Below are 13,732 nucleotides of genomic sequence, written 5' to 3' on the forward strand. Positions count from 1 at the left end.
ACTCGGATAGTGAGATAAATAGGCCCTTTTTGTCCTCCCTACTTTTTCAGATGTTCATTTCTAACAAATTGGTATTCGCTAAAGATAGGGCCAGTGGAAAAGGGGCAATAGATTCTATAAAGCACCTCTTTATAATATCTGATAGGTTTATTCTGTTTCTAAAACAGAAAAAAGGTCAATGGGTCCTTTTATAACAGCACTAGCTACAATTCACTAGCTGCAATTCCTGTTAGGCTACAATATTTATTAGATTGCCAATATTATAGTTGTTGAGCTGGATGGACAACTTCTGTCTTTCATATTCGTAGATGCAAGAGAAGATGACGTTAAAACTAAAAGCAGAGTGACGTGATATTGAAAAATAAAAAAAGAAAATGTGGGTTAATCTGAGTCAATATCGTCATCCATAGTAACATATTTTTCTAATATCGCAAAGCAATAAATCCTGTTTGACGTTGAAACCAGACCTGATTTAAGAACCAGGTGTCCTGCTTAAAACCCTAATTTAAGTTGCTCTAATCTCCAAATTGCCCCTTCTTAAAATTGCTAATAAATGTGTTGGTCTTTCAGTAACTCTGAACTCAGAATGCTTGAATTTTAAAAGTGTCAAATAAAACATGAAACATATTATTTTGTCATAAATTAAGGTGGAAAGCACAATTTTAAGGAAATCACCATTTAACTATCACTTAAACAAATAAGGAAGAAAGTTTTCAATCTCAAACATTTTGACATATTCTGCCTTTTTTTTCCTTGTCATTTCAGACCTGAAAAATGACAAAAGCAAATTCCAGACAAGCCTGGGAGGAACCCTGACACAGGAACCCTGCTCGACCTGCAGAGCAGATGCGGAGAACAACTTGGTCGCTCCAATAATGAATCAGATGTGTTTTGTTTTTAGTTGACAGCAGCTGCAGCCTTTTATCAGAGCTTGTTGCCATCCTGTGAACCCCGTGGCTCTGCAGGCTGAGGGTAAGAGAGCATCACAAATTTTACACAACGCAGGGAACCAAACCCATCACCTCCCACCCGTTACGGCAATTTAACCAGACCCAACATGTTTGCCTTGAGAGTTTCAGATACAGATCAATCAGCTATAATCACATCACTGATACAGAGGGTACAGAATGAAGCTTTAAGAGATTAGTAAGCGGCTACAATGCAAGCAGAACACAAGCTGTTATAAAGAGTACACGTGGGTGAAAGTGAGTTTCTTTGTCGCTAAAAACTAAATTTAGAGTGCTGTGTCCCAACATGTAAAGTTCAGATTAAAAAGAAGCCTAAATTCAGAAAATATTTGAGATTTACAAAGAGACTGCTTGTAAAATAAGTCTATTTTGGATCTTGAGGCCCAGATATCCAACAGCCATGTTTGAGTTTGATACGCAGGAACCAAAAATCTCACAATTAAGAGTAATTTTTGACAGTAGGTATGGATTCCTTTTCGTGTTCAGATCTTAATATTCGCTCGTCATGGACTGAGTGTTAACAACTTAGAGCTTTTAATGATTCATTTAAATGGAACAAACATTTTAAATAATTTTTTTTAAACTAAAGTTATTTAACTTCACTCATCCCCACCAAGCGGGAGAGAATCAGCACCATCTGTAGTCCTCAACAGGGCTATGAAAGACTAAGGTCATAATGACAAAAAAAAGTTCAGAAAAATCTGAAGAAAGAAGGCGAGGCTGTGAAATATAATAGTGCAAATGTTAAGCACGGTGTTGACAGCGTTATGCTGAGGGGCTGAACCTATCAGTTCCAAGTTTCTGGAATGAGGAAGACTTCAACTTAACAAAAAGAATATACAGTGGTCTCCTAGTATTTGCAGGAATTGGGGTTCACAACCGCCAGGGAATAACTAAAAACCACTGATACTTGAAACTCCCTTTATAAACACTTTTAACGGCATATTTCAATAATTCAAACACAAAGTTAAAATATGTATTAGTGCTACCACAGAAACCAGTATCTCCAGTCTTCCTCATCTGCTCTTCGGGGTTCAACCAATCAGCACCAAGGGAAACGATTGGTACTCCTGGATTGGTTGATTTAATTCTAGTTTCTAATTTGTGTTTTATAATTCATTCCACTCTAAAAAAGAACAGTCCAAATGAATCATTAAAGTAAATACGGCCTCATGCCAATGACTGTTTTAAAATGTCCCAAAAGGGTTTGATTCAACTTTGATTTACCTTGTTGGTTTGAACTGCAGAAAACATAGATTGCATAAAAATAGAAACAAAGGAAAAGTATAGTCTGCAAAACTGAGATTTCAATTAAAAAATGTAAAGTTTCACTTAAGTAAATTACTATAACAGGGACATATTAGCACTTTATTTCACTCCTAAATTTCAATCATCCAAACCCTCTGCTTGCATTCTTCCACTGGTTTATGTCAGGATTGAGAGGACAAACCGTTAAAGGGTGTGAAATGTCGCCAACACACTCCACTCCACTTACACTTTCGCTTTGGAATGGGTTCAAAAAGTTGCCGCCCATTTCGCCGTCGTCCCGCGGCGTTCCGGGAGGATTGTTCATACCTCCCATATTGTTAGGAGAGCTCTGATGGGAGAGAGGGTCGAACAGTAATAATACAAGATCTGACTGAAGCGCCGCTGGAGCGAAGAGGAAATGCTTAAAGAAGATGTTTACTCACCTTTGGCAACCCATCCATATCCCCAGACCCTGAGGACGTAAAGCACAGATTTGAGTACTTGCAGAAAGAAAGAAAGGAAAAAAAAATTGTTATGAGAGTCGCTAGTCGCTAAGTCCCACTGTGTCTCAACCCACCTAGTGATCCATTCATGTGATGTGGCTCCATTGCTCCCATAGCTCCCATTGGCCCATCAGGCCCCGGTCCCATAGGGAACTGATGAGAGGGAATTATGAATGACTGAGATCATTTTTCTCTCTGCGGACTCGTAGATATAATTGTAATCTTTGGAGGCAAAGCTGAAGTGATTTAATTCAGACTCCCCGGGTTAATCCTAGTGTGTCTCCTGATGTTAAACAACACTAATACAGTTAGAGCAACTTCATGGAGCAACATTTACATTTTCATCTTTGCTGCAAATAATTGATTCTGCAACAAAAACTCACATTGGGTCTGTTGCCTCCAGGTCCGATAGGATTCATCATTGTGTAGATGTTTTCACTGGAGTTGGTTGAATCTAGGACAAATAACGCAACTACATTAATGATAAGTTATTTAAATGATGATGTCACACAAAAAATAATAATAATAAAGGATTTAAGAACAAAATAAAGACAATGTAAGACGAGGAAAATGAGAAACGAACAATAGCAATTGGTGGCGAGCAGAGGAAATGAAGATTGTTTAGTGAGGAAGTGAATTGAGAGAGATAGATGAGTGTTTGTGACAGGGGACATAGTTGGGTGACGCACCACCTGGGCTGGGCATGATGGGAGTTCCAGGCGGACCTCCTCCACCGGGTGGACCCTGGGAAACAAAATTAAATGTTTACAAACCACATAAACAGAAGACATGTCTTAATAAAGTGGCTTTATTTACAGTTTGACTCACCACATAGTTTCCTGGTGATGATGAGGAGTAAGCTATCTGCAGAGGGAACAGTGGTTAGAACCAACTTACAGTAAAAATCTGTAGTGTGTATTTGTATTGAGCCTACTTTTCTCTGATAATTAAACCCATTGAAATTATGCGAGTTTGGCTCTCTGCAAAACTGAACTACATTCAAAGCTTTGCATGAAGCGTAATGAAGCACGGTGGTGGCTGCATGGTCAGAGTTAAGTTAAATGCAGGGCAAAGCTGAAAGAAAAACTTGTTCTATGCTCTCAAAGACTTGAGGCTGGAGGAGAGGAGGATTAGGTTTGAGCGGGACAGCACCCTCGAACATATGGTCAGAGTCTCATGAAATTGTTCAAACTGAAGCACAGAATGGCCTAGTCAAAGACCAGACATTATTTCAAATGAAAATCTGTGAAAAGACTTAAAAATAGCTGAATTGTGACTGAACTGGGAACATTTTGAAAAGAAAAATCTTTTAGCTAAAATGCCAACTTTGTGTTGCTCTTTCAAATTAAATCCTCAAAAATACTCGGTAGTCATCGTGACAAGCAACAAAATTTTGATACACCTGCTTAGAAATGACTATTTAGAATCCAGAGTAGAATATGTTCACCGATCGCCTGCTATGTTCGTGTTCAGTGGGTTCATGCAAAGACTCGGACTCACTGAGTTAGCATTAGGTCCTGGCCATGGCCCCCTTCCTGCAGGACCCCTGAGGAAAAGATGGGGCAGGACAACAAACAAAAAGAGGAAAATGTGTAGAAAAATTTGGTCAGAAGGAGAAAACTCCTGAGATGAGACTTCCCAACAATAAAAGACTAACTAGAAGAAAACATGCAACTGTTACTGCATTAAGAAAAATCATAATCTGCCACCAATGTCTTTCAAACCTGACAACATCAACAGACACACAGAGCTTAAGAAACTCACCATATAGTCTATACTGTCTTAGACAAAATCTCTAATCCATTTCTATGCAACGATAAAGGGTAATAGAATATATATATTATGGACCCAAAAGCAGTTTATGTTTTAAAATAAATTAACCAACTTGCTCAAAGATTCTAGCTTCAAAGTCAATAAGCTTATTGTGTCCAAATGTTCAGATGAGAAAACCAAAAACTAGGTTTCAAGATGAATTGTGTTTTAGTTTACGGTTGAACCATGACTTTCCTCTGATGATCTGAAAACCTGGAAAACTCTACAGGAATTCGTACTGACGGAAAGAACGGCTGATGATACGTTGGTTGTTTGTGTAACTCATGAAGTGTCTGTACATGCAGATTAATAATCCTACTTCTGTTAACAGTTATTTTCATTGGAGTCATATCGCCATTTAGGAGTATTTGTACGCTCAGTTTAGAATATGTAGAACTATTCTTGATCTAAATTATGCAATTCATTACTTTATTTGTAACTTACTTATGTTTGTGACCTGGATTTCCTCCAATAGGGATCAATGCAGGACCGTCCTCTCGTATTTGAACAACTTTGTAAATGCAGGTTGTGCCAACTGCAAACTGACAGTTTATTTATTCTTTATGAAACGGCCAATGTGGTGTGAATGATCCATTTAAAAAAAAGTAACCCAAAGAGTAGGTGAAATTAGCAAAAAATTGTAGCAACTTTCTTTCAGCTGTTGAACTGCAGTGGCAGCAACAGGTGGAGGACGGGAGGCACTGCTTTTCTACTGATACTCAAAGGAGGAGAAGAGCAACTACAGGCTGACTAAGGTACCTTTGAATTAATGAGTATTTCACCGGACTTACATGTTCATTCCTGGCATGGGACCCCCCATAGAGTTGGGAGGAGGCCTCATGCCTCCGTAGTTCTAAGAAAAGGGACATAAAAAAAATGTGAGAAAACTCAAAACGCATTTGAATCAGTCTAAAAAGAGGAAAGAAAATCCTCCATTTTCCTTATTTGTACCTGTGGTCCCATGGCCATTCCTCTGGGAGGATTCATTCTCATTGGTCCACCCATGTTAGGATGTCCTGGCAGAAAGAAAAACAGTCACACCATAAACACACAGGCACATATGTCTCAGCTCCTAAAAGTCAGGAATTAAGTCAGCAATGCAAGAGACAACGCTCTGCCGTAATCCCATGAGCTGCAGCCATCTAGACTCCAGAAGGTCTAATCTACCGCCAAAATCACAACACACTCCTCCTTGAGTCAAACACACCCACCATTTAGTTAAAAAGGCCAAAAAATACTTAGAACATTAACAAATGGGCCATTTTTACATTTGCGTTGTTTAAAGGTTAGATTTAGCTAGCCATTGACGTGATTTCAGAAATTAAGAAAAGCATATTTAAAACGTTGTTGCAACTGGTTGAAGGCCTAAAGACTAGGATTTTAAATCTGAATACATAAACTACAAGGCAGAAAGTCTACAGAAGAGTAGACTGATGGATGTTGACCACAGTATTGTCAGCATCAAAAGTTAGTTTTTTCTCTCTCTTTGATTAAAATAAATAAGAGCGACATGAGAAAGAATTCCTGAGGAACACCTTTGGATACACAAAGATCTAGATCACACTAGAGGAGGTTCTTCAGCCTTACCTTGCGGTCTTGTTGGGTCCAAACTGTTTGGCAGGAGAGGCTGCGATCCCGGGATTCCCCCAGGCTGGGAAGAGAGCAGACACGGAAACTCAACAACATAATAACACACACAGTTCATTTAATGGAAATTTGATCCAAACAGGCGATTACCTGATTTGGCATTCGGAGTGAGGGGCGTGGACCACCTGGATACCGCGGTGACATGAAAGGCTAAAGGGACCAGAAAAAAAAAAAAGTGGAAGAAGGACGACAGAAAAGAGGAAAAAACAAGGGCAATGGGGAAGAGAGACAGAGAAAATGACATTTCTATTATTGATAAATCCAAAAGCACTCAAACAGAGGAAGCACAGAGAACACACAGATGGACACAGCGCGGCTGGAAAATGGATGACGACATCGGAAAACTGCAAAATCAGCAGCACATCCAACGTGGAACCGAAAAGAAAAACATCCTTGCATGAGCTTGCGCGGTATAAACTTTAAAAGTGCACTTATACCCAACAAGATGGACTGAAAGCTCGTTTTGAGTGCCGGTGTGCGAGAGTCTTCCCTGCTCTCGCTTTGGTGTAAGCCGACTCGGCCCTGTGGTCTGCCTTGGCGCAGTCGGAGACATCTCAGGCCAACGACACGGTTCAAAACCCTTAGCGGAAGCGTGCCCACACTCTCTCGCACACAAGAAAGAAACTGGAAACCACAAGAATGAAAAGCCGAGCCGCCGCAGTTAATGGGCAAAAGCCTAGCTTCACCTCCACAGTGGCGTCTGCAGCTGCTGTAGCTGAGAAGCGACGGCTGAACTTCCTTCATGTTGATAACCAAAAACTCTGTATGAAACTGGTGGACATGTATGAGGTTGTTAATTTTGCTTGTCTGCTGTTTTATTTATTGGATGCAAGAAGAAGTAAGTGAGGGGGAGGGGAGAGGTGTGTGCGCATGTTTGTGTGTGTTCAGGCTGGAGCAGATAAGTGTGCAACCCCCCACAAGCTGCTCCGGGGGAGGGGCAGGGAGTGAATTATTCATCCCGCACGGGGACAGGCGATTCTCGGCCTTCGAGAGGAGCCTGCCCTACTGCCTCTGGATGCTTGGCTTTTTAAAATTATTTCTTTTATTTAAAAAAAAGAAAAAAAAAAGAAAAAAATGGAGCTCACAACTGCAGGGGCTTCCTTTAGTGGGGAGTTAGCCTGAACAAATGTAGCTCTTGTAGGGCTCAAGGGTGGTCAGAGGACAGAGTGCAGGTAGCAAATGGGAAGAGAGAAGCTGGTGTGTGTCAGTCAGGGAATGACGGGGTGTTTGAGAGGAAGTGTTTGCTGCTTCTTACCTGGCCATGGGGTCCCATCATGGGGTTGCTGGGGTTGTGTGGGGGGGGCTGTGCATGGGGGGACTGCTGAGAGCCGGGCGGTCCCTTTAAGAAAGAAGAGCGATATCAGAGAGGGGAGGGGGCAGAATGTGGGGTTCACACCTGGAGGAAGAACCCGATCAGAGTCACTGGAGAGAGGAAAACCATGTTGGTAGGGAGTCTGGAGGGAGTGTTTACGTTGGAGGGGGAAGTTGAGAGGAAAACGCTGCTTATTTTTGGGGGAAAGAAAGAAATTAACACTCCAAACTAATTGACAAGTATCATCTTTATACACGGCCTTAAAGTGACCCTGTTACACCATAAGCGCTGCTCATTTCCACCACCTTGTTATGTCCCGGGACTGTTGCACTTTCAACCACATGGGGGCAGTGTTATCAAAGGCTTACCACAACAAGCCAAGCAGAGGCACAGACTTACAATCAGAAAGAATGCCGACCAAAAACAAAATAAACAAAACAAAAATACAGAAGCATTTCTGGAAACCTACTTCATGACACAGTCGAGTTCCGGTGCCAACGCACAAATACGCTCATACATCATATCGTTGACTTCTCCACCCGGGACAGGAGGTTAAAAACCTCTGATAAATATGTCTTTATGCAACAACAAGGTTCAATGTTTTACTTTTTCTCCTCTTTTCCAGCTCTCCCCTCCAAAACAATGAGTGGCAGATTCACAAATAGCAAGTGGAATTTTCCACCTTTCCCTCCAAGACATCCGAACACACAGGGAGAGAGAGAGAGGCAACACGTCGGCTACCGGAGAGCGTCTGGGAGTGTGTGCGCTCAAAGTTAGCCTGAGAATAACTAGTTCAGAGTAACCTGTTGTGACATATGTCTCAAAGCAACATCCACTGCTCGGGCTCTTAAAGGTATCATCAGAAATGGTACAGCGCAAAAACTTCTCATTTCACAACCAGACGAAGTTTTTATGTGTAAGCCTCACATAGCAGTGGATGGAAGGAAAATTGCACATGCTTTTGAAAGTTTTAATTTTATTTCATTTAAATAATTCCTGCTTGATGCATCTGCCAATATATTTCATTGTGAGAGATCATTTTTTTCAGGGTTTTCTACCACTGAGCAGGTTTTTTTTATGCAGCCACAAAAAGTTTCAGTCTAGTCTAACCAGAGCGCGTTCTTCCATGTTTGCTACGTTAAACTGAAAATGGGGTTAATTACAGCTTTCAACAACTATCTGCTTACCAAATCCTCCAAAGTGGCCAGATTTGTTATATCTATGACTTACACTGTCAACATGTTATCCCACCTGAGCTGTGGATCTCCGAAACTCCCCCAGAGTTACCAGGTTCCTCTTGACTGTTTTGCTGATTGATGCTCTCCTTGCTCAGTTTAAGAGCTCAGTCATTTCGTAGGTCTACAGTTGTCGCATACTCTCTCCTTTTCTGTTGTGACCAGTTTAAATCTTGTGACAGATCAGTGGATGAGTTAACGATGAGCCCTGATTGGACAGCGCTAATTTTAGTTAGCATTTATGATGTGCTTTGCAATGGATCTATGAACCCTGATATCAATTCTTCAGAGGACCACAGCAGACTGTAAGCAGTTACATTTCCAGATCAGACAGATCATCTCTTCTGTCTCTAAACACACCGGATTTAGACGACAGTGCGAGGATAAGAGGAGCCAGAAAGATGGCAACATCCAGTAAAGATTGTAAATACTGGATTGTTTTACTATTATTGCCGAATGAGACTTACCTGAAGAGGTCAGTGCCTCAACATATTTTTAAAAATGTATGAATGTTGAGAGTAGGGTCAATTTCCTCAAAACACATGATGGTTTTCAACCAAGTAGAAACTTGGATTCAGGACAATTGCTGAGGATTTCAATTACAAAAATGGCCTTTTACTAACAATTAAAGTGTTGTTTATTGTCTCCAATTATAACACTGTCACCTAAAGCAGGTTGTGTCTTAAATGCAAATGTTTGGTGCAAAAGTGTGTTGACATTAGTAAAATAACTAGGTGTTAATAAGCGACGTGTTTCAAGGTGGAAAACACGCAAAGTAAATTCTAGACTTTTTCCAGACTTCATTCTCAAATGAAACAAATTGTGAAAATGTATTAGTAGGGAACTCCTCCTGCAACCCATAAATAATATTAATTACTTGAGATGGTGCCATCTTGCTACCTTATGCCAAAACTGGTTGCTGACTCTAAAAGTTCAGGGCCAAATACAGCTCCAATCAGGCTTTTACTGGTCAATAATGATTTCTAATTTGATGTTTGATTCAAATCCCATCAACTTTCTGAACACCATGAAAACACACAAGCTCATTTGTGTAACATTTGTTTTAATTCTACAATTAAACCTAAAATCGATCAAAATTGGTTGATTTTCAGCCCCGACCTGAGGATTAGTCAGTTCCAACCTTTTTTCCTCCAACCAGTGAACACACCACGCTTAATGCAACTGACAACAGTGCTGTTCAGTGTGGCCGCAGTCACTGAGGGAAGAAGACATAAGCTGACTTTGTTCTGTATAAGTGAAAGCTTTAAAATTAGGCAGGAGGAGTGTAAGAAGGCAGGTCTGCATTTCACTTGGGCCGCAGGAGAGAGCAAGACTTTCAGCAGACAACAAGAAGGCAAATGAGAGGGCAGATTGTACAATTCTACCCTTTTGACCTTTAAGCCAACATGCTGGATTTGGAAATGTTGGCAGCCATTATGCCAACATTTAATATAGTAAACAAACCATATTTTCTAGAATATACACAGAAAACTGTTTGCGTAATGCTACCCAAGCTAACTCTGCTAATTGCTAACAAAGGAGACAAAAGACAATTTGCAAAGTTTAAAAGTGTATGACAATTTAAGTCAAACCTTTTTTTTCTAACACCACGTGACATTGCCTCTGCTCTTATTTTAAATAAATAATGACCAATGAAGACTAAAAATGGCATTTCAGAAACCTTTCGAAATATTTGTAATGTTATTACTCTTGAACAGAAATTTGAGTTAGAAACAAATGACAGTCTTACAACAACAAAAAACTCTGTTGTCAGTGGATCTCTATATGGAGGTAATTCATATAGGCATGCTTTTTAATAATCTATAAGGTGATTTTGTTCTGTAAAAAAAGACGAGCGTATTGTTTAGAAAACAATGTGCTAAACCGGCCTTCGAATATCTAAACATTTAATTTAAATCAAAGTTATGTGTGAAGGAATCCCTTAATGTTTAATAAAAACACAAGTAAGAGCTTGCTGTTATCAAATATTTAATTATCAAAGCAACAAACTGATCAAAGCTCAAAGCTTACTAGCACAAAAGCCCGTCTCAAACTATAAGGTGGAAGAAATCTCTGTCGCCTTGATCTTGTTTGAATTGTGATAAAACAGGATTTGCCTCCCGTGCAACACTTAACTTGTAGGTTTGTTGCTTCTTATATGCTTTTTATGTTTTTCTTTTGGAGTCAGACATGCCACTGACCACAGCACTGATAAGAATAGAAACAAGATTCTGCATACTGTGTTGTGAAGCAAAGCAGCTTTCTGGAAACATAAGTTCCCCTGAACACAACAGACACACAAACCCGCGCCCAATCTCACTCTCCCACCGACGGTAAAAATAGCACTTCCATGCATCTCTCGTCGTCACCCCCCCACTCTCCTCCTTCCTTATTTACAGTCGTGCTTTCACTATTCCTCACCACCAACGAGCCAGCGCACCATGAGGATGTGAGGCCTCAGTGCTGGTAGCAACCACCTTTTACATTTCCCTCCTCTTCTTCCACTCTAATTTTCTTCCTGCCTCCTATATTGTGTCACCCGCGTTTTAGCTCCCACTCGTCGCAGCTACCTTATCGCGCCTCCTGCCAAATGCCACCGCTGTCCATCACGCTGCTGCCTCGCAGAGGATGTGAGAGCATGTGTTTTTGTTTGTGGGTGCTCGCACACATCGGTGTGCCGCCTTCTCTTCGCTCTTAGAGGCTCTCCAACACGGAACCCCTCCCCGCCCCCATTTGGCGCTACAGAGCTGGGACGGGTCAGAGAGGGACGGAAACAGAGATGGATGGGTGGAACGGAGAGATGGACACGGGATGGTTGAAGCGTCGATGGAGTGAGAGCCGAGCCACAGATGAATGGACAGAGTCAGGTCGAGTAAGTCTTAGCTGGTTTTGAGTAAATAACTGACCTCATTTACTCAGAAGGTAAATAAAACTCCCAAAATTGCAATAATAATAATTACAATGAACTGCTTAAATAGACATGTTTGTTGAGTTTGTGTCTCATCTTTCCACGCTTACTGAGAATGTTGCAAATAACAATAAAAGATATTCACAAATCAAAACTACTTCATGAAACATTTACACCTCTTTTAGTGTTTTGCAATTTTCTGGTACCTCTAAACACAGGCACACAAATTGTTCTCTGTGAGATATTCAAAGCTTAGAAAGTTGATTCATAACCTAAATATGGTTTAGTTTTGTTTTGTTGTTCAATCTCAAAACACTGAAGCATTTGCAGAAATGTTCTACTGACTCTAGGAATAGATAATTAGGGTGATTTCAGAAAGTTGTACTTGATTTTATTTTACGTATCTTAAAGTATCAAAAGGGGCTAAGTGTGCTCTGATAAGTGTGTCCATGCCACACTTATCAGATTTAAATTTATATATATATATATATATATATATATATATATATATATATATATATATATATATATATATATATATATATATATATACAGTACAAACCAAAGGTTTGGACACACCTTTTAATTCAATGAGTTTCCTTTATTTTCATGACTATTGACATTGTAGATTCACACTGAAGGCATCAAAACTATGAATAACACATGTGGAAATATGCACTAAACAAAAAAGTGTAAAACAACTGAAAATAGTCCTTATATTCTAGTTTCTTCAAAGTAGCAAACTTTTGCTGTGATTACTGCTTTACACACACTCTACATTTTCTTGATGAGCTTCAAGAGGTCGTCACCTGAAATGGTTTTCACTTCATAGGTCAACCTGCCCTGTCAGGTTAATAAGTGGGATTTCTTGCCTTATAAATAGTCATGAAAATAAAGAAAACCCATTGAATTAGAAGGTGTGTCCAAACTTTTGGTCTGTACTGTGTGTATATATATATATATATATATATATATATATATATAAAACATTTGAGAATCATGTATTATTTTCTGTCCAGCAGACAGTAAAACAAAACAATTTTGTTAAATTCAGTGGACAACTTCTGAACAATTAGTCTTCATACTACAAAACTGCCTTTAAATTTAAAATAATTTGGTTGTTTGTCATTTTTTGAAGAGTGGTCCAAGGGATGAATGAGAGACACTGAAAATGTAACAAGTGGGCAGAGAGGAGGCGGGTTATACCTGGAAGAAGCCTGGAGGCATGGGACCACCTGGCATGGCGTCGTTGGGGGGCATGTTGCCCATCACCGGGCTCGGCGCTGCCGCTGCGCTCTGAAACACACAGACGACAACTAAATCACCCTCCGCTCCACAGCGCTGGCGCACTGGGCATGAAATCACAACACCTGTGTTACACCAGTTCATGCAAAATATTTAAGGACTTTGTTTAAATGGAAACTTAACTCATGTAACACAACAGTTTCCCTTTGTTAGAGTCAAATAACCAAGCAGTATTCCTACAGATTTGTCCATACCTTTCTAGACCAACATTTTTGAGTTTACCTGTCAGTTCTATCTCTTTTTTTAAAGACATAAGCTCCAATATTTAGAATACGTTTCTGCATAACTCAGGACCTAAACATGGAACCTGCTAGGAAGGAATGAAGGAATGAAGAAAGGAACAGACTGATAACACTTTATCAGCATCTTTTCTTAAAACAAAAACATTTGGGTCAGAGAGATTTTATTACCGTAAATTAAAAAGGTCAGACTTCTGTCATGTCTACAAATTAATATATGATAAAACCAGTGGATATAAATATATTAATTATAAACTAATCCAAAAAAAACCCCAACCTAAAATTAAATTCAATACTTTTTCAGACCTGAAGAAGTAGCAACGTCTGTAGTAATAAAAACCACAGAAAGAGATGTAGAGCAGCTAGCAGGCTAAACATGATACATTGTGTTCTTGACAACATGCGTAAAACAAAATACATGTTCAGAGTGCTTACATAAGCAAGCTGGGGAAAAAAAAAACAAAAACAAAAGATCAGACCAGCACTCAGAAACATGAACAGGAAAATCACACAGACACACAAAGAGTTGAATCACAGGCTCAGAAAGTGCAGCCC

General features: G+C 39.8%; 1 protein-coding gene across 3 annotated transcripts in view; it reads right to left on the bottom strand.

The window, feature by feature from the left end:
- LOC102236994 (single-stranded DNA-binding protein 3-like) overlaps positions 1–13,732 on the bottom strand; it is a 47,012-nt gene that overhangs the window by 3,800 nt on the left and 29,480 nt on the right. Inside the window, exons 5-17 of one of the 3 annotated variants that reach the window (XM_023353364.1) lie at positions 12,840–12,929; positions 7,434–7,517; positions 6,269–6,328; positions 6,119–6,182; positions 5,483–5,547; positions 5,323–5,384; positions 4,220–4,265; positions 3,548–3,583; positions 3,412–3,463; positions 3,103–3,173; positions 2,794–2,872; positions 2,660–2,688; positions 2,464–2,565 (exon numbers count right to left, since the gene is read on the bottom strand). In XM_023353364.1, the coding sequence (XP_023209132.1) occupies positions 2,464–2,565; positions 2,660–2,688; positions 2,794–2,872; positions 3,103–3,173; positions 3,412–3,463; positions 3,548–3,583; positions 4,220–4,265; positions 5,323–5,384; positions 5,483–5,547; positions 6,119–6,182; positions 6,269–6,328; positions 7,434–7,517; positions 12,840–12,929 (840 nt within the window). Of the gene's footprint in view, positions 1–2,463; positions 2,566–2,659; positions 2,689–2,793; positions 2,873–3,102; positions 3,174–3,408; positions 3,464–3,547; positions 3,584–4,219; positions 4,266–5,322; positions 5,385–5,482; positions 5,548–6,118; positions 6,183–6,268; positions 6,329–7,433; positions 7,518–12,839; positions 12,930–13,732 lie in introns of all 3 variants that reach the window. The other 2 variants (XM_005798345.3, XM_005798346.3) reach the window with 2 other exon arrangements.

Source organism: Xiphophorus maculatus, chromosome 19 (assembly GCF_002775205.1).
Source record: "Xiphophorus maculatus strain JP 163 A chromosome 19, X_maculatus-5.0-male, whole genome shotgun sequence".
Lineage (NCBI taxonomy): Eukaryota > Metazoa > Chordata > Actinopteri > Cyprinodontiformes > Poeciliidae > Xiphophorus > Xiphophorus maculatus.